The sequence below is a fragment of the Medicago sativa genome, chromosome 2 (genome assembly GCF_051527215.1).
Source record: "Medicago sativa cultivar Bolivia chromosome 2, Bolivia_mono, whole genome shotgun sequence".
Taxonomy (NCBI): Eukaryota; Viridiplantae; Streptophyta; class Magnoliopsida; order Fabales; family Fabaceae; genus Medicago; species Medicago sativa.
Genome location: NC_140750.1, coordinates 65,791,868 through 65,816,985, shown reverse-complemented (window position 1 = coordinate 65,816,985; position 25,118 = coordinate 65,791,868). Strand labels below are relative to the sequence as shown.

General features: G+C 34.1%; 5 protein-coding genes across 10 annotated transcripts; 3 read left to right on the top strand and 2 right to left on the bottom strand.

Annotated features, from left to right (window-relative positions):
• The first annotated feature begins 535 nt into the window (after positions 1 to 535).
• Positions 536 to 6,213, top strand: LOC146949801 (uncharacterized). Its single transcript, XM_085745783.1, has 7 exons — positions 536 to 2,306; positions 3,919 to 4,009; positions 4,441 to 4,598; positions 4,682 to 4,733; positions 4,846 to 4,928; positions 5,011 to 5,104; positions 5,246 to 6,213. The coding sequence occupies exons 1-7, from the start codon at positions 834 to 836 to the stop codon at positions 5,839 to 5,841; spliced, it is 2,547 nt and encodes an 848-aa protein (XP_085601909.1). The 5' UTR covers positions 536 to 833; the 3' UTR covers positions 5,842 to 6,213.
• Positions 6,214 to 7,692: 1,479 nt separating this feature from the next.
• Positions 7,693 to 9,711, top strand: LOC146949800 (uncharacterized). The gene is made up of 3 exons (XM_085748568.1): positions 7,693 to 8,512; positions 8,654 to 9,277; positions 9,704 to 9,711. The coding sequence occupies exons 1-3, from the start codon at positions 7,693 to 7,695 to the stop codon at positions 9,709 to 9,711; spliced, it is 1,452 nt and encodes a 483-aa protein (XP_085604694.1).
• A 1,928-nt stretch (positions 9,712 to 11,639) lies between these two features.
• On the top strand, positions 11,640 to 14,326 carry LOC146949799 (protochlorophyllide reductase, chloroplastic). Its single transcript, XM_085745782.1, has 5 exons — positions 11,640 to 11,759; positions 11,854 to 11,952; positions 12,559 to 13,090; positions 13,290 to 13,648; positions 13,976 to 14,326. The coding sequence occupies exons 1-5, from the start codon at positions 11,706 to 11,708 to the stop codon at positions 14,129 to 14,131; spliced, it is 1,200 nt and encodes a 399-aa protein (XP_085601908.1). The 5' UTR covers positions 11,640 to 11,705; the 3' UTR covers positions 14,132 to 14,326.
• A 706-nt stretch (positions 14,327 to 15,032) lies between these two features.
• Positions 15,033 to 18,124, bottom strand: LOC146949798 (lanC-like protein GCR2). Its single transcript, XM_085745775.1, has 6 exons — positions 17,872 to 18,124; positions 17,308 to 17,486; positions 16,451 to 16,562; positions 16,224 to 16,340; positions 15,806 to 16,120; positions 15,033 to 15,567 (listed from the first exon to the last, which is right to left on the bottom strand). Exons 1-6 carry the CDS (start codon positions 18,055 to 18,057, stop codon positions 15,229 to 15,231), a joined length of 1,248 nt encoding a protein of 415 aa, XP_085601901.1. The 5' UTR covers positions 18,058 to 18,124; the 3' UTR covers positions 15,033 to 15,228.
• Positions 18,125 to 19,699: 1,575 nt separating this feature from the next.
• Positions 19,700 to 23,994, bottom strand: LOC146949797 (aluminum induced protein with YGL and LRDR motifs). 6 transcript variants are annotated; one of them, XM_085745777.1, is made up of 6 exons: positions 23,928 to 23,994; positions 21,775 to 21,886; positions 21,425 to 21,663; positions 20,745 to 20,985; positions 20,496 to 20,616; positions 19,700 to 20,105 (listed from the first exon to the last, which is right to left on the bottom strand). In XM_085745777.1, exons 3-6 carry the CDS (start codon positions 21,631 to 21,633, stop codon positions 19,915 to 19,917), a joined length of 762 nt encoding a protein of 253 aa, XP_085601903.1. In that variant the 5' UTR covers positions 21,634 to 21,663; positions 21,775 to 21,886; positions 23,928 to 23,994; the 3' UTR covers positions 19,700 to 19,914. The 6 variants fall into 6 exon arrangements, with proteins under 6 accessions (XP_085601903.1, XP_085601905.1, XP_085601904.1 ...); XM_085745779.1 differs by having other exon boundaries at positions 21,425 to 21,643; XM_085745778.1 differs by lacking the exon at positions 21,775 to 21,886.
• Between the last annotated feature and the right edge of the window lie 1,124 nt (positions 23,995 to 25,118).

Here is a 25,118-nt window from a genome sequence, read left to right as displayed (position 1 = left end):
TTCATCAAGGTCATGGACACAAAAGTGAAACCCAATAAAATTTGTACTTATTTAATTTGTTTTAGTTTGTATCAAAACCATAAAATAACCAAATCAATTTAAATTATCTGATTTATATTTTCAACTTATCTAATCTTTTCCCTTAAAAAAAACTTACCCAATCCTGATTACACTTTAATATATTGAAAGTTATAATTTTTGTATTTTAAATTAGCAACTCAATAACTCATGGAGTTCTCCTAACAAAAAAGGGAAATGTTAACCGGTGCCCCCGGGGCACTGGTTAAGGAATCAAATGTAGAAAGTATTACATTGGAACTTGTGCTGTCAACTCTTCAAAAGCATAAAAAGTGTTATTTTTACTTTAAAATTTCCCTTTTTAGGTTCCTTAACCAGTGCCCCGGGGGCACTGGTTAACAAGACCCAACAAAAAAAAAGTTATGGAGTTATTATGGTAAGAATCTTAATATTTAATTTATTTTTTAAATTATAAAAAATTAATAATAACAAAGGAAGCCTCTCCTTCTCTTTCTCTATGTTCCTCTTTCTCTCTCTCTCTACACAGAAACATTTGCTCTCTGGCCGAACCCCAACACCTCGCTCCAATCTCTCACCATACACAAACCTTAACTCATTCATTCTTCACAAATCAACCCTCTCTTAAATCTCTCTCAAATTTCACACTCCCCCAATTGGATCTCAAAATCCTCCATTCTAAAAAACTTGATCAGATCGATTTTGATTAACCACACTAACATTTGCTCAGGGAAGGGCATTTTCATTGAAATGGGAATGCCCAATCCCAATCTCAATCTCAACAACCCCTTAAAACCATGAACAAACCCATTCTCATTTCTCAAGAAGACCAACTCCAACAACAACATCAACACCAACAACTAGACCAACAAGATTTCTTCTACGAATCAAACGACCGTTTACTCTCTCTCTCCTCTTCCTGCTCTTGTTCCAACTCCAACTCTGACCAAGAAGACGAAGACCAAGAAAACAACAACAACAATAATTGTAATTACAATTTTGCCCTTAACAGTTACGACATATGGATCTCTCAACCTTCTTCCGTTTCAGAACGTCGTACTCGTCTTCTTCAAACTATTGGTCTTTCTTCCGATTTTGCCCTTTCACGTGGTAACCCAATCCCACCTTACAATGCCATATTCCGATCCAAATCTGACGGTCATAACAACAACAACAATTCTAACAACAACTCCTGTTTTATCTCTTCTTCTACTGTAAATGTAAATAGTACTGTTCCCGGTAATTCTGGCGGATCCCCGGCTAAACCTCCGTCCGGAAAGAATTCTTCTAGAAGAAGTCATTCCGGTGTTGATTTCTTGCCGGGGAATTCTTCTACTTTGCCGGACACGGGTGAAATAGAATGCGATGAAATTGAAAAAGGGGAAGAACAAGCTTGTACCATAAGAGATCTTGATAATGGAAAAGAATTTGTTGTGAAAGAAGTTAGAGAAGATGGAATGTGGAATAAAGTGAAGGAGGTTGGTACTGGGAGACAGTTGACTATGGAGGAATTTGAGATGACGGTTGGTCAATCTCCGATTGTGCAGGAGCTTATGCGCCGGCAGAATCATGAGGAGACCGGTGATGTAGCCGGTGGTGGTGTTGGAAATGGGAGTAATGGTAATGGAGGTTGTTCTAAGGGGAAGAAGAAAGGAGGGAGTTGGTTGAAGAGTATCAAGAGTGTTGCTAGTTCAATGGCGGGTCATAAGGAGAGGAGGAGTAGTGATGAGAGAGATACTTCGTCGGAGAAAGGCGGGAGGAGGTCGAGCTCGGCTACGGATGATAGTCAAGATGGGTCATTTCATGGACCTGAGAGGGTGAGAGTGAGACAATATGGGAAATCATGTAAAGAGTTAACTGCATTGTATAAGAGTCAAGAGATTCAAGCTCATAATGGATCAATTTGGAGTATTAAGTTTAGTTTAGATGGGAAATATCTTGCTAGTGCTGGTGAGGATTGTGTGATTCATGTTTGGCAGGTTGTGGAGTCTGAGAGGAAAGGGGAGTTGTTGCTTATGGAGAAACAGGAGGATGTTAATGTTAATATGTTATTTCTTGTTAATGGGTCGCCGGAACCCGTGACGTTGTCTCCTTTGGCGGATAATCTTCTGGAGAGGAAGAGAAAGGGGAGGTCGTCCGTTAGTAGGAAGTCGTTGAGTTTGGACCAGTTTGTGGTTCCCGAACATGTGTTTGCACTCACTGAAAAACCCGTTTGCTCCTTTAAAGGTCATTTGCATGATGTGCTTGACCTCTCTTGGTCTAAGTCTCAGGTTAGCTTCTGTTTTTTGGATAGGTCTTTTTGTTTTGGCATTGCTGAGTGTTTTCGATGACTCGGTGTCTATGTTTGTAAAATTTACTATTCACTCTTATATGGCATCGTTGGCTTTTGTTAAAAGGTTTTCTATTATTGACCGATGAACTGATGAATTGGCTTTTGTTGAACAATTTTTAGTTTTATTTTTGTGCTTATATCACAAAACTCAGTATTGATTTTATAATTGGGTGGAATTGTTTTCAAGTGGCTGAACAGGCATCAAGGGACAGATATTAGTTCCAAGTTGCATATAAGTGTACATTTAACTGTTAAAATTGGTTCCAAGTTGTATAAGAGTACATTTAAGTGTTAAAAATGTCTTGTACTAGTTATTAGTTATTAGAGTACATACAGGACTATTGCTAGTTTTAGTGACTCTCCTTTCGGTTGCATTATTGCAGTCTTAAAAACCTGTACTGTGGGAACAAGTAGGAAAAGTTGTCACAGTGAAAAGATTTCTGGATCTTTTTTCTTCTCTCCTACTCAATCAGACTCAAATTTGTGTTTATAAACTTCGTTTTTAATGGGTCTAAAATGGTTTATTTTTCCAACGGAGTTACGTTGTGATTCTAGGCCTTTCTTGGAAAGACGGCATTTAAAATGAACAATTTAGGGAGGCAACTTACACACAACATGGTAGCAGTGCGTTTAGAGATTTCTTTATGTTTGATATTTTCTTTGACAAGGAAACATGGTTGAGTATATCTTAATTTTTTACTGCAATTGCTTTAGTGAACTGTGATGTGGAGAAATTAAGATGTCTGTTGAATAAAGCGGTAACTTACTTAGGATGGTTATTTGTAACTTGGGGTGGGGAGTTGCTAAATGCTAAACTAGACAATATGTTGATGTCTTTACAATGGAAGAGTAAATTTATATTGTTTTAAAATTAACTTCTGATTAAGTAGGCTGTAATCCATCCTTTTACCACAAAACTAAAATTGTATTTATTTCCCCAGCTCAACAAATGTGTTTGAAATTTTAATGACTTGCTCACTTACCAAATTATTTTTGTTGTTAAACCACTTCACATTCAATGTTACGATAGACAAAAGTTATTTGTAATTGGTTCTAGTTTATATTGTTTTATGAAACCATATTTAACATAAAAGGTTTGGATCCTATTAAAGAGGGGAAAAAACCTTTGAAAGTTTTGTACTGATTTGTTTAGTTTGCCAAACTTCCCCCTTTAGTTTACATTGGAGAGGATGTTTATGTAAACTAGGCATTGCAACATCCTATTTGATTCATACCTTATTGTTATGGTAACACCGGTGGGACTAGCATGAGCACCTCTGGTAGTTATTAAAATTTGAAGAATGAATTATGATGATTGATAGCATAGCTAGCTGAGACAATTTCTTTGAATTTTGAATAGATTCTTTGGGCAGGGGTTTATTGGTTTATTTATTTAGATACTTTTTTTTTTTCTTTCTATTAATGTCTGTTGAATAATATTTAAAATTGAAATATTTTTCATAAATCAGTTCTTTTTGTTCTTGAAATACTAATTAAAATACCAGTGTTTAGATCATCCTTGTAATGTTTATACTTCGCATTTTGCACAGCACTTGCTCTCATCTTCAATGGACAAAACAGTGCGGCTGTGGCATTTGTCTAGCAAGTCTTGTTTGAAGATTTTTTCACACAGTGACTATGGTGAGTAAATGTAATCATTCTATCATCTTGCAATAAACTTATCTTCAGACTCCCTAAACCTGAGTTGCAGTCATGTAGGCCACTCTAATGTGCATGTATATATAACAGAGCACCCGTGTACTTTTTATGTGTTTTTATCGAAGTTTCTGCTGCCTCTTCCCTATTAAAAATTGAATTAGATTTGAAGTCTGTCCTATCCCTATCCAATCTGATTCAAGATATAGTTTTTGAGACCAATTATGCGCAAGGCACAATTTTATCATAATATTTGTCTTCACTGCATATAGGACAAGTTATACAGGAGTTCTTTAATATCCTATAGGGTGGTTAAAATTTAGGAGTTAACGCAATTTAATACCCTCGTTCCCTCCGTTTTTTTTCTTTGCTAATTATACCTTTTTTCGTTTCTATCTGCTTTCTGTCTGGCACAGTAACTTGCATCCAGTTTAATCCTGTTGATGATAGATACTTCATTAGTGGATCTTTGGATGCTAAGGTTCGCATATGGAGCATTCCGGATCGACAAGTTGTTGATTGGATCGATCTTCATGAGATGGTCACTGCTGCTTGTTATACACCTGATGGTCAGGTTGGTTCAAGGTTAATATGCATCCATTTCAGACTTCAGAAATTCAACAGTTAACTTACAACTTAGTTAAATTGTCTGTGCAGGGTGCACTAGTTGGTTCATACAAGGGTAGCTGTCATTTATATAATACATCTGGTACTGTCAGAGGCTTTTTCTTTTCTTTATATAATAATTGTGTCTATTTATCTATACTCTATTCTGACAATTGTGGCCACTGGTTAACATCTTGTTTTTATATTCTGTTCAGAAAATAAGTTGCAACAGAAAAGTCAGATCAATCTGCAGAACAAGAAAAAGAAATCAAATCACAAGAAAATTACTGGTTTCCAGGTAATTTAATGATTTACTGGCTTACAGCTGTACCAAAGTTATGATGCTTATGATTGTCTTTGTATTTGCATTTTATGAACAGTTTGCCCCAGGAAGTTCATCAGAAGTACTTATCACATCTGCTGATTCTCGAATACGGGTTGTTGATGGTATTGATCTGGTTCATAAGTTTAAAGGTGTGTAACACGAGCAAACAACAAGTAAAATTTATTTAAAAGATCATATAACAAGTGAATTGACCATTTGTATGATAAATTGTATTTAATTATATGCTCAAACCAATTCGTGCTGATCAAACTGATGTAAGTTTCTTGCAGGCTTTCGAAATGCAAGTAGCCAGATTTCAGCCTCCCTCACAGCAAATGGTAAATATATTGTTGCTGCAAGTGAGGATTCCCATGTATACATCTGGAAAAATGAAGCCGATTGCAGGCCCAACAGAAGTAAAGGTGTCACCGTGACACAGTCCTATGAACATTTTCACTGTAAAGATGTGTCAGTAGCCATTCCCTGGCCTGGTATGGGTGATGCATGGGACATGCATGATACATTTTCTGGAGCACAAACCGAGCTTGATAGCAACAACGACGAAATCGCATCAGCCAATCATCCTCCTACACCTGTAGAGGAAAACTTCGGTGTCGAGGGTTCACGATCTGCTTCAGGTTATAATAGTCCACACCATGCAACCATTGCGAGTGCGACAAACAGTTACTTCTTCGATAGAATTTCTGCAACATGGCCGGAAGAAAAACTTCTTCTAGCTGCAAGAAATCAAAGCCCTCGTGTCAGTATGGATTTCACAAATGGGGTAAGTCAAAAAATGTCAGCCTGGGGTATGGTGATTGTTACTGCTGGTCTTCGAGGTGAGATTAGAACTTTCCAAAATTTTGGATTGCCACTTCGAATATAAGAGACCATAGAATATGTGTATGACTATATGTCACAGCGGAGAGCGAGTTGATATCAGCTCAGAAGGCAGTTGAGATCACCTTCTCCATAAGCTGGCAAAAACCTGTACAGAAAAGTGAGTGAGATTTGTAATATTAGCGGGGTTTCATTTATTTCCTTGTTCTTGTGCTTATTGGATGAAGATAGGTTATCATTCCATTCATGCACTTAGGGGGGAAATGGGGGGAGGGGGGAAACATTGTTAAACAAAAAGAAAAAAGAAGAAAAAAAATGTACACCAGGAATTTAGAAACCGATTAATGTAATCGGGAAATGTAGAGTAACGCGAGTATGGGAAAAGCTTATTGAAATTAGAAATGATGATTCTTTTATACTTGTTGCCTTGAGTTTTTTGTTGTTGTGGAATTCAATATGTTGTTGTCCAAGTAAATCAGTTTCTAATATATAGCATAGATGCAAAATTTAGTGTCACTAAAGCCATTGTTCAGTCTAGAAATTTATTTATAACAGCATAAGATAAAATAGATTTGCAAAATTCTCTTGTGTATAGAAAAACTCAGGCTCAAGTTTGTAGTTGTAAGTTTTTAAGTGATAGTGATACTTTTGGGATAAGAAATTTGATTTTACATTCTTTTATTTAAATTTAAACAATTTGGATCTTATGCACTGCAAAATTAGTGTGCTTTCACAAAAAAAAAAAGAAAACTGATCACTCAATGAAAGACTTGATGGAATTTGATCACAAGGCATCTGAAATGCTATGGAGTGGAAATGTTAAAATTCAATTAAGCTTAAGAATGGAATTGTTGAAATTCAATTATTTAAATCTCTAAAAAAATCAATTATTTAATCATAATAATAACAGGTTCATGTCCAGAAGTCTTAGAAATCCTAACTGGAAGTCCTAACTCAATCGTTAAATATGCGTCTGTCAAAAAAAAAAAAAAAACTCAATTGTTAAATATGCTGAAATTGTTAAAAGTGATGTCATGATCGGGATTCGATCCTCGTCACTTATGTGCGACTTGTTTTGTCATTTGGTCTATTAAAAAATAACAATAATAACGCTATGAGTTTGAATTCATAATAATAGAACAGGACAGTTAAATTTTCATCACGGTAACGAATTAAAAAAGCTTGCTAAGGTAAACCACTGTTAAAAAATTTAAAATTACAATCCAATTGATATTTTTTGAGAAATGATATTTGTACAACCATTTTTGTACAACTTTTGTACAACTTTCTCTCTCATACTTACATTATCTTCTTTTTCTCTCTCCATTGTTTTTGACCAATGAGAAGAGAGAAAAACAAGGTTGTCCCAAAAATTGTACAAAAATAGTTGTTCAAATATCATTGCTCATATTTTTTTTTAATAAAAATAACGCTATGAGTTTGGATTCTAAAATATAGGATATTGAGGTTTCATAGGAGCCCAATCTTAAAAATCAGTTGAACACATGCTGCCTCACCAAACTATAGTACATCCACAGTCTCATTTTTAATGTTATATTTACCACACAAAAAATGTTTTAAAATAGTTTTATTGTCGGTTTTTAATGTGGTATTAATATTTTTTTTAATCATAACCTCTATTTTTTGCAAAAAAAAATTATTCCATTTAATTAATAGTATGCGCATCAGCATCTGGACAAGAAATTAACTTATCAAAGTCTGAGGTGTTTTTCAGTCGCAATATGAGTAGGGCGGTACAAGAAGATTTGTCACGCATTATTGGTGTCCGACATGTGATGGGTACCGGAAAGTATTTGGGATTACCTTCGATGATTGGGAGAGATAAGAAGTCTATCTTTTCTTTTATCAAGGATCGTATCTGGAAACGAATAAATGCATGGAGGGGACGAGCATTATCGAAGGCGGGCAAGGAAATTATGATCAAATATGTGTTACAATCTATTCCTTCATACATAATGAGTATTTATCTTCTACCGAATTCAATATTATAGATGATATTGAGAAGATGATCAATGCATTTTGGTGGGGAGGAAGGAGTAACAACCGAGGGATTCAATGGATGGCATGGGAACACGTGGCATGCCCCAAAGAATTTGGTGGAATGGGGTTCCGAAATTTCAAAGCTTTTAATCTCGTAATGGTAGCTAAGCAAGGATGGAGCTTTCTGTCTAATCCTGATTCTCTGATTGCCAGAATATTTAAATCGAGGTACTTTCCCCGTTCTGCATTTATGGGTGCAAAACTCGGATATAACCCGAGCTTTGCTTGGCAGAGTATTTGGAATTCGCGTCAGTTACTTTTATACGGATGTAGGTGGACAATTGGAAATGGGCAGCAGGTCAGCGTGATGAATGATCCATGGGTTCGAGGTGTCTATGGTAGCTGGATTCAATCCCCACAAAGCCAAGGTGTGCACGATTTGCGTATGTCTGATTTGATAGTTGATGATGAGCGAGTTTGGGATATTGATAAGCTTGAATCTTTGTTTCCAAATGATATGATGCAAGCTATTCTCGACACATCACTATTTGCAGAAGTTCATAATGATAGAATAGCGTGGATGATGGAACGTAGTGGGAGGTATACTGTTAAAACTGGTTATAAATTGGCTATGACGGAGTTGTTACATACTAATCGGTTCCATGTTGAAGGAGAGTGGCATAGAATCTGGAAGGTGAACTCCCCTCATAAAGCACGTAACTTATTATGGAGGATTTGCAGGGGGTGTGTTCCGACGCGTCTCCGTCTACAAACTCGACATGTACAATGTGAGGTGATATGTCCCTGGTGTGATACGGCTGTTGAGGATGATTGACATGCTTTTGTGGGATGTATAGTGGCGCGTGAGAGTTGGTATTGGGTAGGGCTTTCGACTGTGCTGCAATCACGAGTTGACACTGTGAGCAGTTTGACAGATTTAGTTTTTGACATATGTTGTTCCGAAAGCCGAGACATTGCTGGTCGGGTGGCTTTACTTCTTTGGAAAATTTGGGCTGCACGTAATGATGTCATTTGGAATGACGCTCATCATACTTCAACAAGCATTGGGAGGACATCACTAGATGCATGGCAGCAATGGCAGGAGGTTCATAAACAGCCCTCACCATCGATTGTGCAACGCATGCAAAATAGAGTGCAAGGTAACAACTCAGTTAAGGAGAAACCGCGCGAGACATGGTTGAAGTGCAATGTGGATGCCGTGTTCCATGACCGTAGCCATATTACATCTTTTTCGTGTTGTGTTAGAGACTCCCGTGGACAATTTATTCGGGCTCAAACGAAATGGCAGAGGGCAAATATGACAGTTTTGGAGGGGGAGGCATTAGCCTTACTCGATGCCATTCACTTTGCTGAGGGGAACAGATGGGACCGGGTTGTCTTCGAGTCGGACTCAGTTACTCTAGTGCAAGCTCTATCGTCTTCGGGCCATGGTGATTCGGAGTTCCATGCTATTGTTTCTAGTATTATTTATCAGTTATCTTTACATTCCAACTTCGTGGTGAAGTTTGTTAGGAGACAAGCGAACATGGTTCTCATACTTTAGCTAAGGCGGCCTGTTCTTGGGCTAGTCAACATATTTTTTATTCTTATCCTTCTTGTATTGAACATTGGTTGATTAATGATAATAGTTAAATTTGCTTTGGTCAAAAAAAAAAATAGTATGCGCATCACAAATAAAAATTATCCTTCCTTCAAAAAATAAATGAAAAAAATCCTTGGCTAATGTTTCTCGAATTAGTACTCCGCATTTAATTTCTTTGTAATACCCTCTTTGTAAAAAAAAAAAAGCTGAAACTTTATATTTGTGATAATAGAGAATACATCAATATTTGATAAGATTAATTTTGTAAAATTGTTATTATCTTTCTTTTCATGTGATTTACCAGCTCATTAATCGTTATTCCTAGAAGTCTAAGCCACTGTTTTTGGGCATATCATTGGTAGTACTATCGTAGACACAACAAAAGAGATGATATTTATACAATCATTTTTTGATAACTTTTGAAATAACTCACTCATATTTACATTGTATTATTACTCTTTCTTTCTCATTTTTTCTCTATTGTTTTTGTCCTAAAAGAAGAGGGGAGAAATGGTTTTCCAAAAGTTGTCCGAAAAATATTTCTACAAATATCATTCCTCGTTTAACAAAGGGAAGCTACTAACATCCTTTTTTGTTTCTTCTAAGAAAGACCCACAAAATGTGTATGAAAATAATATTCAACCTCTAGAAATAAAAGAGGTGAGTGTGTTGACAAATATAAGAGGTGTTAATATTTCCCCCTACACCAAATGAATCTATTGAGTAAAAGTAGGCCCAATCAGACAGTGGGTAAGGTAAGGACAATATAGTACTGAGGCCTTTTGTCACATATGCTACTTGCAACTGCTAAATACGTAGTATCCCAAACTTTCTACTATCTTCTTTTAAGAAGAAACCAACAACGATTTATAAGCAAAGAATAATTATTATAATTCGTCGGTTTCAAATATAAGTAAAAATCATCAAATTTAACTATACATATAATATTTTTATTCAAAAAATATCTCGCGTTAATTTTTCTATTTTTTGAAATAAGTTCACAGTCCCAACGCAAATTGAATGCGATGATATTTTAACTTATTTCCAATATAAAACAAGATGTAAAGTTTTGTAATTTTGCTTATGGTGGGTGCTTCAACTTTTTTTTTCTTCACAAAAACAAAACAATATTCATTCATTCAAATCGATAAAGACATCATTCAATACCTCTAAAAACGTAAATGATAAATATACGAACAGTCTCACAACATCTAAGTTAATAGCATATAACGGCAAAATGCCTACAAAAATATATGATAAAATTAAAGTAACCAGAATACCCATGCCTCCGGATCTGCAATGTTGATGCCTAAATCTTTGATTGAATAATCAATCTTTCAATATGAATCAAATGAACACCGCAACAAGACGGAAAATCAAACAGCGTCGCACAAGACGACGAACAACACACCACCACACTTGGATGGCGAAATCACGAAGAGAAAACCTAGATCTATGTGAAAAATCACTTATTTAAATTAAAATAGAGAGAAAAAGATGAAGAGGGGTGATTTCAGGTCAAAAATTGACCTAAAACCACCCCTCAATGAAGAAACGGGAAGAGAAAACCTAGAGAGAAAAAACTAGAGGCGGCTTGTTGGAGAGAGAGAGAATACAAATACTATAAAGGCGTTTTTGGGTACAAGTCAACACTACTCATATAACAATATTAACAAAAACATGACACTATTTTTTTTGGGTACAAAAACATGACACTATTTTAACTAACATACTACGCAATACCATTTTAAAATTTTAATATATTAAAAGACTATTGTAATTGACGGTTATACTCCCCCCGGTCTCAAATGTAATTTCACTTTTTTGGTTCATTCAATAAATGACGTGGTCTATAATAAAGACCACATACATTATTTATTGAATGAATTTAAAAATGAAAAGTTTCTTACTTTTGAGATCGGAGGAAGTACATTCTAGAATCTATAAAATCATGAAATTCACCTTCTATCCATAAAATTATCTCCACACCCAATCGCTTTCTTGCATTTGATATTATCATGACATACCATATAACCATAATGGGGTCTCTGACACGGAGTGGCTCTTATTGGCAACACTAAAATTAAAATATCTTTTTCTTATGAAATCTAAAACACTAAACCTTATTGGTTGGTATGAAAGGATGTGGCATATGCACATGCTGCTAATTATCTTATCCTCACAAATCAAGTGTAACATTTTAACTTTATAAATTCATTTTCAAACCCACAATTTTAATTACAACACTTTATTACATTCATTTTCATATACTAAGGTTCATTCTCACCTTAATTTGCTAAGTTTCAATGGCTCTTCAAGCTACTTCTTGCCTTCCTGCTTCTTTCTCCATTCCAAAAGAGGTTTGTTCTTGTTCTTGTTCTTGTATTTTTTATATTGTATATACTTTTTTCAAAGTTGATAATTGAGCTGAAAATTTGGAAAATGTTTTTGTAGGGAAAGATTGGTGCATCTCTCAAGGATTCAACATTTTTTGGTGTTTCATTGTCTGATTCTTTGAAAGGTGATTTTAGCTCTTCTGCATTGAGGTGCAAGGTAACTGAAAACAAAAGCTTGGTTTTCCTAATTTCAAGTTTTTTTTTAGCGATAAATGTTAGTATGTTAATTGTTATGTTTGTAAATTAAAATATTTGAGTATTTTTTTGAATTGTTGCAACTTATCTTTGAGTATATTAAAATAGTTTGTATAAATGTAAAGAATTCAGGTGAGTTTGTCAGGATCACGGTGTCACCTTGATTTTGTCAAATTCACCGTCATTCCAAAGGGTGTGTGTTATTCAAAAGAATTGAGGAAGGAGGAGTGAAATTTCCCAAATTATGAGTGTTTTTAATTTATAAATATAAAAGATGTGAGTGTTATGTTTGTGGAAGCATAGCTCAGAAAATGGATCCAATTCCTCAAAATATTAGTACATGGGTTATTGATATTTATTGTTTAGTCAAATTCATAGTTGTGAATAACTTCACTTATACTTCAATAATATTTTATAACAAATTTCTAAATATTTTGATTATATATGTATATCTTAATGTAGTAACCAGCGCGACCCGTGCGCATGCATATGTATATTACTAGTGTTATGTTATACCCTTTATTTTTCGTGGACATTGTCTAATTTTTGTTTTGTTTATCTCTACCAGAGGGAATTGCGACAAAAAGTCGGTGCTGTGAGGGCAGAGACAGCGGCTACAGCCACTCCAGCAGTTACCAAATCCTCACCTGATGGCAAGAAAACATTGAGGAAAGGAAGTGTTGTGATCACTGGTGCTTCATCTGGATTAGGCCTAGCCACTGCTAAGGCTTTGGCCGAGACAGGAAAATGGCATGTAATTATGGCTTGCAGGGATTTCCTCAAAGCTGCAAGAGCTGCAAAATCTGCTGGCATGGCTAAGGAAAACTACACAATCATGCACTTAGACCTTTCCTCTCTCGACAGCGTTCGCCAATTCGTTGATAACTTCAGGCGATCTGAAATGCCGTTGGATGTGCTTGTTAACAATGCTGCTGTTTACTTGCCAACTGCTAAGGAACCTAGATTCACTGCTGAAGGATTTGAGCTTAGTGTTGGGACAAACCATCTTGGGCATTTTCTTCTTTCACGCCTTTTGCTTGAGGACCTGGGCAAATCTGACTACCCTTCAAAGCGCTTGATCATTGTCGGCTCAATCACAGGTATAGTTCATTAGTATGGCTGTCTGTCAGTGGTTAAAAAATGGTTTTTTACTGCTATCAGGTCGCAATGTCAAGGTTTTTGATGTATCAGCGACCAAAATGTGACTGCGATTGATGTCACATTTAACCGCGTTTCTCTGCAATATCAAGGATTGTTACCTTAGCTGCATTTTGTACTGATTGTGTATGAATTAAACAGGTAACACAAACACCTTGGCTGGAAATGTACCCCCAAAGGCTAACCTTGGTGACTTGAGGGGACTTGCCGGTGGCTTGAATGGGCTCAACAGTTCCTCCATGATAGATGGTGGAGATTTTGATGGTGCCAAGGCATACAAGGACAGCAAAGTGTGTAACATGCTCACAATGCAAGAGTTCCATAGACGATACCATGAGGAAACTGGAATCACATTTGCTTCCCTTTACCCTGGTTGCATTGCCACAACAGGCTTGTTTAGGGAGCACATTCCCTTGTTTAAAACTCTATTCCCCCCATTCCAGAAGTACATCACCAAAGGCTACGTCTCAGAAGATGAAGCTGGAAAGAGACTTGCTCAGGTAACAAGAGACTGTTTCAATTGACTTATTTAAGTTTATCTATTGACATATGCACTTGTAAGACTGTTCTGGAGAGCTTATGAAAACAGCTTATGACATGTCCATAAGTTTCTTTCAGATTATTTTTATAAGATATCAAGGACAGCTCGTGAAAACAGCTTATAGCTGATATGAAACAGTTATGTCATGACTCTTTACTGTTTAGATAAGTTGCTTATCTAGACAGGGGCAAATAGCAATAACACTCATGGAATGTGATTCTGAAAAGTGCATGAATCATTGGAAGTATCTTCATTTCTCATAAATGGTCGTTTGTTTTCAATGTAGGTTGTAAGTGATCCAAGCTTAACAAAATCTGGTGTTTACTGGAGCTGGAATAAAGCTTCTGCTTCATTTGAAAACCAGCTATCCCAAGAGGCAAGTGATGTAGAGAAGGCTCGCAAGGTGTGGGAAGTTAGTGAGAAGCTTGTTGGTTTGGCCTAAGCTGAGAGTCTCCAACATCTATGCTGAGTTAGAGGCAGAGGCATTGCCATTGCCATGGAAGGAAAATGATGTCCTAGAAGAATGAAAATGATATCATGTTGAGTGCATTAATTGTTGTTTTGTTAGATAGGAACCTTTTTTTTGTTTTTATGTAGGAGTCGATGAATCAATAAAATCATTCAACTGTTTGGCTAAGTGCTTGTAGACTTTCTGAAATAACTGTGCATAGTGAAATTCCTCTTAAATCTTATTCAAGTTTTCCACTATAAATCATTTTAGTTAACTCTGGCATAACCATCTGTTTGAAACTATGGTCTTCAAGCTATTAACACACCGAAGTTGTGCTTAATAGGCGGTGAGAGCACATGTTTTAATCGGCGGTGAGTTTATCAGAATTATGGTAAACCATCACAATTTTAACAAAAGTTACACTTGAGTATTAACGAAATCGCGGTTCCACCGTAATTTAACTACTAAGATTTTGCTTCTTAAAAAGAAAACTATCCAGGCCTAACAAGGAAATTCATGATGTTATGAGAGTTTATTCCTTTGAAAGAGGTAACATTCTTATTATTTGAATGCAAATATTAACAAAACGACAGAGTGAAAAAGTTAGGATGAGTTTTTCATATAAGTTATACAAATCTAATTCTATTTTTCACTCTTATTTGTAAGCATATATAAGAAATGAACCTATAACAAAAACAAAGGTTTGGTGGGCATAATAACCATGTCATCATCGACATATAGCTATGACTTGTTCCTAGATAGGAGCTTCTAGCCTAAATAGTAAATACTTCAAGACAAAATGCATACATTGCGAGTGAAATTTAATGTACAAATTTAAAAATAAAAACCAACATTCTATAACAAGTATTATGGACTATGGAGCACTACGATCTGGAACAACCGTGCATCACAGTTTACTCTTTTAACATATCATATTGCACTCGAAAACCACAGTTCAAAATTTGCAGTTTTTACTTTCATATTTACAAAATTTATTACATCTCCTTGGCAACCTGATATATTGCGTGGTTTTGAGGATGCGATTATACATTTGTAATATACATACGGAGCTTCATCTATCAAGTGACTCAAAGTTCATAGCCAGGGAACCTAGCCACTTGTGGACCAATCATGTCTAGAAAGGTATATGCCATTCCTCCAAGACCTTCGAATAAGGAATAAGGGCGATCTCCTCCATGCATCTTTCCTTGGCCGATCAATTCTTGCGCTCTATCAAGTAGAAAGCAAGAAAATCCTTTAGCCCTGTACAAGTACTCCTTGTTTCCTGTCAATCTGTACAGAGAAAGAAAGACATAGGTGTTCCCACTGATGCCGTGGCAAATTCCAACTCGCTTAAGAAGACCCCTCTTCCACACTACTTCTCCTGCATCTTCCGCTGCTTGCGAAAATTCCCTATCCCCAAAAACCTAATTATGGTAAAGAAATTAGTCATGTGATCTTAATTTTCATTGAATTGTCAAGATCACTTTCAGTTTAACTGTTTAAATACACCATACAATGAACACTGCAAAATCCATTGCAATCAGGTTTGTGCAAATTTATCGGTTCCTTTACATCATATTGACTCGGCCTGAAGCTTGTATTTGAATATGGTAACGAATGAGAAAATTGCCTCATTATAAAAAAAAAAAAGGGAAATATTACCTCGGCTGCTTTTACAAGCGTAAGAGTTACTCCAGGAGCACCGTGACACCAATGCACAAGACGGTCAGATTCACTTCCTTCACTGGAGGGATAATTGCCACTCGAGAAACGATTTTTAATCATGTAGCGTAGCGTACCCTTGACATCTTCCACCTCATCTGGCTTAAGTTCCATGTCCATCAAAACGTTCATAATTCCTGCAAGTCCATGAGCAGCACCCCAGTATTTCTTCCCATGCCATTCATACATCAAAGGACATCTTCCCTTGTGAGCTAATTTTCTACCAGCTGTTATAACTTCATCCACAATTGGTTTCTGTCAAAAATTAAATTAAAAGCCAATTTTCATGGCAAGTCGACATGATTTTGACAAGTTAAATTGCAAAGAAGAACGCCATGATGAAGAACATATGCCTTACCGTGTAGGTAGTGGGTATTGTGTCTTTACCGATATGCTTGTTTAAGAATGAACAAGCCCATAAGTAACCTGTTCTGCCATACAATAACTCATAGGGCAAATCAGTGGGTAGCTCAATCTGTTCCAAAAATAAAAGCACCAATACGAAAAAGAAGTTTAACACCCGAAATTCATGTGTAAATTGGACTATCATAAGATCGTGATTCATAAATAAATACAACAAAATACCTCTTTGAATTGTCTAAGGTAATAGTCAAGTAATCTCTCATCACCAGCATGCTTAGCTATAACAGCACCAAGAGCACAAACACCGGCACGGCCACAGATGAACGTCACACGGCTGCAACTCAATACATTAGCAAATAAAACTAAAACCACCTTACTTCCCATCCTCCCATTTCAGGCTGAAACTTTGATTGTTCAATTTAGGTGATTTCAAAACACAAGTTTGAAACTACAGTTTAAGCCATTTCCTAACTTAATCCTAAGGATAAACACGAGCAAATTTCTCAAGTAACATAACCAGACAACAAAATATATTAACAGATAAGCTAATACACAAGCAGTTCTATTGTCATTATACTTCAAAATCTAACTATTCATAGCAAGCTATTCTTAACAATTAAAATTCTCTAACTGAGCATTTTAAAACAGTTGCACATTTTGAACAACGAAATTTAGACAGCTTTGGCTACAACTTCTATAAGTGGTTAATGCACTTCGAATAGGTATTAATTACGTTAAACAGATGGTTTATGGACATACCATGTTTCAAAATTCATCATAAACCATAAATTTGGATGTCATTGACCATAATTTCCAGGTGTTCAAATCTACATGGAGTTGAACATCTGAAAATAATGGTTAACCACGTTCAAATTTGTGGTTAATGAAGTTACATTGGTATTGGTGGTACATGAGTTTCAACACCTGATATATCCATAAACCATCTAAATTGCATTAACCACTTAAAAAGTTACCGCGAAAGTTGTCCACATTAAATTGTACAGAAATCATTTCTCTTTTAAAACTACGCCTTACAACGGCTAAGTTAAGTCTTACCAGATGCATGAAATAGAGAGTACCTTGAATTTGCTGAAGCAGAATCACAAGCCTTAACAATCTTCAAGCATAAACTAAGATCATCCACATTCTTGGTTACTTGGTAGACCTTAAAAACCAAGTATGCCGTTCCAAGAACCCCCGTGTAAAGCGTATAGTCCTTCACACGGTTCCCACTAGAACCCCATGTCTCACTCACCACCTTAAAAGTAATACATAAACAACTTAGTTAAATACTTATAAGATAAGCGTCTATCACATAAATGCTTATGTATAGGTTATTTCTTTAACAAAAGATACAATAAATTCAAACTATTTATACATCATATAAGTTATGAATTGTTTTCATAAGTCATGCGAGTATGAAAATAAGCTAAAAACAGCAATTCAAATAGTAGATAAATGCAAAAATGCAATTCAATTAGGCCTAAGAAGAATTAGAAAACACAGCACAAACACTTTGTGAGCAAATAAACACCGACCCATTATTGCACCAACGTGAAAGTTTCTAACTTGAACCTAACCAAAATGAAAAACAGAAATTGAAAGAAACCCACAAAGAAAAAATGAAAATTATTGTGGAGTACCAATTGTTTGAAGTGAAGTGCTGTAGTTTGTAGTTTTGAGGTGAGTGTTTGGTAAGGTAGAGAAAGGAGTGAGGTGAGAGAGTGTGGTGTTGGTGTTTGAGAAGAGGTTGCTTCTGCTTCTTGTTCTTCAAGTGTTGTCTCTGGCATGAATGGTGGCAAGTTGTTCGGAAAAAACCGATCAGACATCTCCGGCTAAAGACAGACAGTTACCGTCTAGAGAGGTCGATAAACAGAAGTGATTTTTTTTTTTCTTCCCAAATATTAGGGAAATACTAAGATTAAATATCAGTCTATAAATCTTAAAAAGATTTAATATTAATATTTAATATCAAGAATAATAATCATTTTGATTCTTAAATGTGTAAAGAGTAGTCATAACAATCTACCAATGTATCAAAATTCTAAAATAGTTTTTGATTATGCACTTTTTTTTTTTGAATGAATGATTATGCACTTTATTAGTCGAAATAGTCTCAGATGTTAAAATAATCGTCAATACCACAACAACTCTTTTTATATAGAGATTGAAATTAGAATAAGTATTTATAATGACTAATATAACAATATATTATTAACGAAGTATTTTAATGTCAAAGACTATTTTGACTAACGAAATACCAATAAAGAACTATTGTGAAATTTCGATACATTGAAAGACTATTATAACTACTTATTACACATTCAAAGGGCCGGAACAACTATTTTAGTCTAAATCATAAAGAGATTTCTCATTTGGTATACCTTGGAGCTGTTCATGAGATTTTGAGAGTCGAGAGCAAACTAAATAGATGCAACAATGACATGAATATTTAATATTAGTCTATAAATCATGTATGCCTTGAAAATGAATTAAGTATCATATTAAAAAAAACAAAAGAAGGTTTACACAAAATCATTCTCATGAGATAATAAGAGATCTCTTTCGATTTGATCAAAACTTTTGATTAGAATCTAGCTCTGAAAATATAACAATGTTAAATCTAGCTCATGAGAAAAAAAAATTCTTATCTATTGTGGTTCTACTCAAATTAAAAATCTAATAAAGGATATCTCATTCACACAATAAAGGCAAATAAAAAAAAGGTTGTATGTTAATTGCATTTAATTAAATTTGGGCGTTAAAGAAAAGGGAGACAAACTTATTTTTTTGAAAGAAAAAAGGAGACAAACTTATTAAAAATGTCATGTGTGACTTCCGACGCTTTGATTAGATAAGAGTTACTGTTAAAACCTAAATGTATTACTTAATTCTATTTAAGGTCATTAACTTTTGCTCTTAGGGCACAAGTTAGCAAGACCCATTAAGTATTAACGCCTTCTTACATAGAAGGTTTTTAGCTACAAAAAACAATAGTAATGCCCTCGTGAAAATGAGAGTCGCACACTAATTATAAGTGACACAAAAACTAAAAATACTTAACATAGCGAAGGGATAGATCACGAAATGCTCATGAAGAACTACATAGATGAAAGTTTAACTACACTTGCACATTCTTAAAAGAAAAAAAAAAAAAAAAACTACACTTACACATGTCATCCGTATTTTGGCCGGCAATAGATTTTACAGGGTGGTTATCGTGGAATATTGAGGGTATAACATTATTTTTGATAAATAGTTTAATGTCTGAAAATTCCTCCTAAAAGTAAATAAATGAAGAATTCGGTGATATTCGACTCTTACATATTTGTCAAGTGAGTTATGCTCATAAAGATGTTGGAAGTATAAATAACCTTGGTGAGAACTAATTTAACAATAAAACGAGAGAAAAGAAGATACTATCACTTGCTCAAAAAAAAAAAAAAGAAGATACTATCACAACACTATACATGTACCCAAAAGCACTTCACTACCTTGTTTCTTAGAAGGAAACAGGAAAACTACACAAACACAGAAAACTGAATCACGACAAATTCAAAAGGATAAGGCAAGGTAGGTGGTGGTGGTGGTGGTGGTAGGGTTGGCTAGGAAAGTAGCATTGATGAAGTACAGTAGTACATTTTTATTTTACATGAACCGTAGTTTTTATGTATTTACATCTTGATCTAATGTTGCTCCCATTCCATCCAATTGGATTCACTACCAACTCGAGGAATACTGTTGACTCTTGAGAACTTATCAACCTTAAAGTTGGCCCCACACATCACTCCTTCACTGTCTATCCTTGGCATTGCCTTCAACTTGTTCAGTGGATGCTCAAAGCTCATCAAACCTCCTTCACTATGAAACATACACCCTGCATTCAATGATTTTAAAAATAAGAATCAAGCCTTTGACAATTTGTTTGAAGTGTCTGAGTCTCTAATTTGGATTTGCTTTAGTCGCAAATTCACACAGCTAACACATCAATGATTGTTGGATCGAGATCGGACGAAACAGAAAACAAGCTATTTTTTTAACTCTAAATACGGATCTTGAAATCCAAACCGTATCATATTGATCTAACAAATATCAATGTGTTAAGTACATTAATTAATGTGTGAGACTTGTGACTGCATGCAATCTAAATCCCTTGGTGTCTTACCACTCGGACCAACCACATGTTGGTTATGATGTAATTTCACCAATTTGAAGAGATTTTGTTTTCAAGATAAATGGGTATGAATGATAGCTAAACAATTGATACCTGCTGGAAAAGGAGCAAAGGATTTAGCACAACCCTCTTGTACAACATTAAGGTCATCAGAGATCACAACAGACCCATCAGCGGCAATACCCCAATACAACTTCAATCCACCATCAGAACCCTGCATAAAAAACAAACATCATTCATTGATTGATTGATTGAAATTTTGAAGAATTGTTAACAAAGAACATGGTAGAGTAACAATATATATATATATATATATATATATATATATATATATATATATACCAGTGCAGCAAAAACAATTCCATATGTGCTGTCATAAACAACAAAGGCAAAACTGCCATCAAGTTCCTTAACAACTTGATCTGGTGGATATGGACCACGGTCACGGAGTGTCCTATAAGCTTCAATCAGAAACATGGCTTCATCAGTTCCCTTTGACAAACCATATTGCTTGTTCAGTAAGGACAAATTGTTCAAACTCCCCAAGAACAAGCTGTATATGTCATCAAGCCCACAAAACAACCTGCAAAAATACCATCTCTTAGCACTAACAACATTTAAAAAAAATATTACAATTTTGTAGCAACCATGTTATTGGCTCAAGCAAACTTTTCTACTAATCTCCTTCAATTTGGTCAGCAACATCAAATTTTTCAATAAAAAAGTTATGCAACTGTAATTTGAACTGTAACATAATACACATGTCTCTGGATCAAAACCATACTCCTACACCATATTAAGCTTTTATGTTGGACAGAATTCATCCTTATAAAAGGAATTAAAGATGTCACTCTTTATAAACTATAATCAGAACACATATGATTGCGATTATTTGTAATATCAAAGAATCACTACAAAAATTGAAACATCAAGTACTACTTCACTGCTTGTAGTAACAAAAAAAAAAAAAAGGTGTACTAAAATAAATGATATATTGTTGCATAATAGTAAATATATATAACCTTTGATGAAGAGAAAAAGGCTTATCAGGTCTAACATAAGCAAGAGCAGCTTTTCCAAAGTTCATAGAACAAGTATTATCAGGATGATGAGAAATGAATTCTCTGAGAATTTCTTCAGAAAGCTTAGGTTTCTTTAAGCCTTTGTATGATGCAGGGCTATTCAGCTCTTCAGGTGGATGAGCAAGACCTTTGTGGAAAATTGCCAACATTTTTTTGATTCTACACCAAAATCTTAAGCTCTAAGAAAAATAACTTTGTTTACTTAGTATTGAATATGAAGGATTAAAAATGGAAGCAGGGTTATTCATTCATTGTGATATTTATATGAGAGAGATTTACATAAAACGTACCCCCAGAGTGAACAAAAGTGGTTAAGGTTGCCTTGTCTTTTTCTAAGTTGAATGGGTGGGTCCTATTATGATGGATAAGTATGAAACTTCAACAAGTATCTTCTTCTTTGATCTTATCATGAGAAATTTGTTTAGATACTTTCAGAGTGACTATTTTTATGTGAGCAGTAATATATGAGCAACCATTTAAGATAATTTTTATGATAATTTCTTTTTTCTTTCTTTTTCATTGATAAAAACAATAGAGAGAAAAAAAAAAAGATAGAAAATAAAAATATAAAGTGAGTTTTTGAGAAAAAAATTGTTAAAAAATTATCATAAAATAAGTGTATAAATATTATTTTCTTTTTTATTTATCAAAACTGTATATATTCCATGAATTTTTTTAATTTTTTAAATATAAATATTTTAGTTCTCGTTTAGTATTGAACAAAAAACAGGAGGAAGAAAAATTATAATTTGACCATAAAATAGGTTTTATAAAATCATTTTGTCAAATCTCATAAAAAAACATAATTTTGTCAAAATAAAAAATTTATTTTTGTCTATAGAGTATAGACTATCACACAATTATAAGGTCTTGAGTTTGAACTAAATGAAAGTGTACAATCTACCAATATCAATATTGCCAATTGAGTTATATTTTATGAATCAAAGAAAAGTTTTATTGAATGAAAGAAAGATTAAACTTTAAAAAATAACTGATTATTTTTCTGATCACTTCCTTCCCTTTACACAAAGATAAATATGATTAACACAAGAGTTTAATTGTTATACAATGGAGATGTAGAACTTTTTTACGCATCCACTCAAACAAATCAAGAAATATAGACATTCTGGAAATATTTTAAGAACAATATGTACTTGCAAAAGTACGGTAATAAAATCTAGGGTTAGACTGTTTATCAGATGCCTTGAGAGTGCTCCCAAGGGTGGTATTTATAGCCTCCTTGTGGGCTTGTTTTAGCGTGACTTCAGCCCCAAGAAACCCGGGCTTTTGGTCTTTTAGGCGGTTCCTAGAAGCTAAGAAAGGCGGCGCCCTAAGAAGGGCGCGCCTAGGCCTCATGAGCCCTTCTGGAGGGCGTCTGAGCCTTTCTAGAGGGCTTTTAAGCCTCTAGAAATATTATGACGGTCCACAATCATATAAAAGTGGCAAAACAAAGTGATTTGTTTGAATGCATGTGTAAAAAAGTTTTACAACATTTGATACATACAAATTAAATTCATAACATAAATACATTTTTTTGGTTGTAGACTAAATGATAAATATCACATTAAAACTCACACACACAACTATAAGCTCTCAAGTTCGAACTGAATGAATTTGTACAGTTTAACAATACCAACATTGTCACTTGAGCTAGACCTTACATATTAAACAAAAGTTTTATGAAATGAAAAAAAATTAAATTTTAGAAAAATAACCAATTTATTTATATAATCACTTCCTGCCATTACACAGAAAAATCTGATCAACATAAGAGTTTAATTGTTATATACCGACAATGTAGTACTTTTTTTACACATGCGCTCAAACAAATCAATCTAAGTAAAATATTTGTAAAAATATTTTAAAAACAATCATATAAAAATGGCAATACAAAATGATTTGTTTGAATGCTTGTGTGAAAACGTTTTACACCACTTCATACATACAAATTAAATTCATAACATAAATAATGTTTTTTTAGAGGAACATAAATACTTGTTCCACACAAAAGAAAAAAACAAATACATTGTATTTATTCTTTTCATTCAATCAAATGGAAAGAAAGAACTTTTGACAATTTTTTTCCTTTTCTAATGCAAACAATATACAAATATTGGATAATTTTTAAAAATTATAATTAAGTTCCAAAAAAATTGTTGTTATATTCCTGAAGTGAAAACTTTTGATCGGATCATTGAATTTTAAATTTTTCATTTCTTTTTTCAAAAAGTAAAATTAAAATATAAAACATCACATAATGGAAACGACATCTCAACTATGTCGGCACATTACATATATCATTTGCAACGTCTCAATAATTATTATTAAATAAATACGAATAAAGAGATATGAAGAGACTATACAAAAACTCAATGATACAATTGAAAATAACATTCTTGAAAAATAAAACCATTTAAAATACCAGCCTCAGTTAAAAACCCACCAGTAAAATTTCAAAGAGGTAAATTTTGCTTGGTGAAAGAAAAAAAGAATGTAGATCATATGACAATAGGATGATTGTATTATGACAATAATAAAAAGAATGTAGAGCAAACTAACAGCCGCCAGCAGGTAAAGAGAAATCCATCGACAAAAGGCCACTAGAAAAATAATACCAAACCATTTTGTAATAAGATTCCTAAACTTTCAAATCAACCAAAAAATGTTATTGATAAAAGAAAGGATAAGATTCCTTTTTTTTTTTTTTTTTTTACAAAAAAAGGATAAGATTGCTGTCAAAAACAAAAAGGATAAGATATTTAATTTGTTTGCTTCAATTCGTGAAATTAGAGCAAAATAATTTGTAATTAGGAACATAATTATACATTTTTTTTTTTTAAGAAGCTAAATCATTATATATTTTTTGAAGGATAATTATACATTATATAGAAGTTTAGAGTCTTAATTACAAATTATTTTAAAATCTACCTCTCAAAAAAATTATTTTAAAATAAACAAAACTAATTGGCAAAGACTTATTTGACCCTAAGTATCTCATTTTATGCGGTTTTGGACACTCTTTTTATTTTGGAGTTATTCTAATCCTTATGATTTTTTTTTCTTTCCAATTTAACGTATAAGTGAACACCCCCTAATGTCACCAAACCATATACGACATGATAAAAAATAACAAAAAAATCCCTTCCCATTATTTTTTAATTACACGACACCTCTTCATGTTGCAATGAAACCATCACAGTTACATTGTTTTATAACATTCCAATCTCTTTTTTTTTTTTTTTTTACAAGGATAAAATTCCAATCTCATCAAAAGAAAGAAAAACCACCATCAGTCTTGTACCATCAACCAGAGTTTTCCAACAGTATTTGTTTTTCTTTTGGAAGGCAAATGATGCCTAGGGACCAAGGGAAGACGTATTGAAATTGCGGTTTGAAGGGGAAGGGATACCTAAATCAAACTTATCCGAGTAAAATATTTTAGGATTAAATATGTTGTTGGTTTTTATAAATATGTCAACTTTTTGTTTTAGTCTCTTTAAAAAAATTCTCCAGCTTTTAGTCCCTAATTTTTTTTTCATCTGCCCAGGCTAACTGGGCCTTGGCTCCGCCCATGGTTGTAATTGTAGTTAATTTATGATTTATTATGATGTACTCCCTCCGGTCCTTATTATAA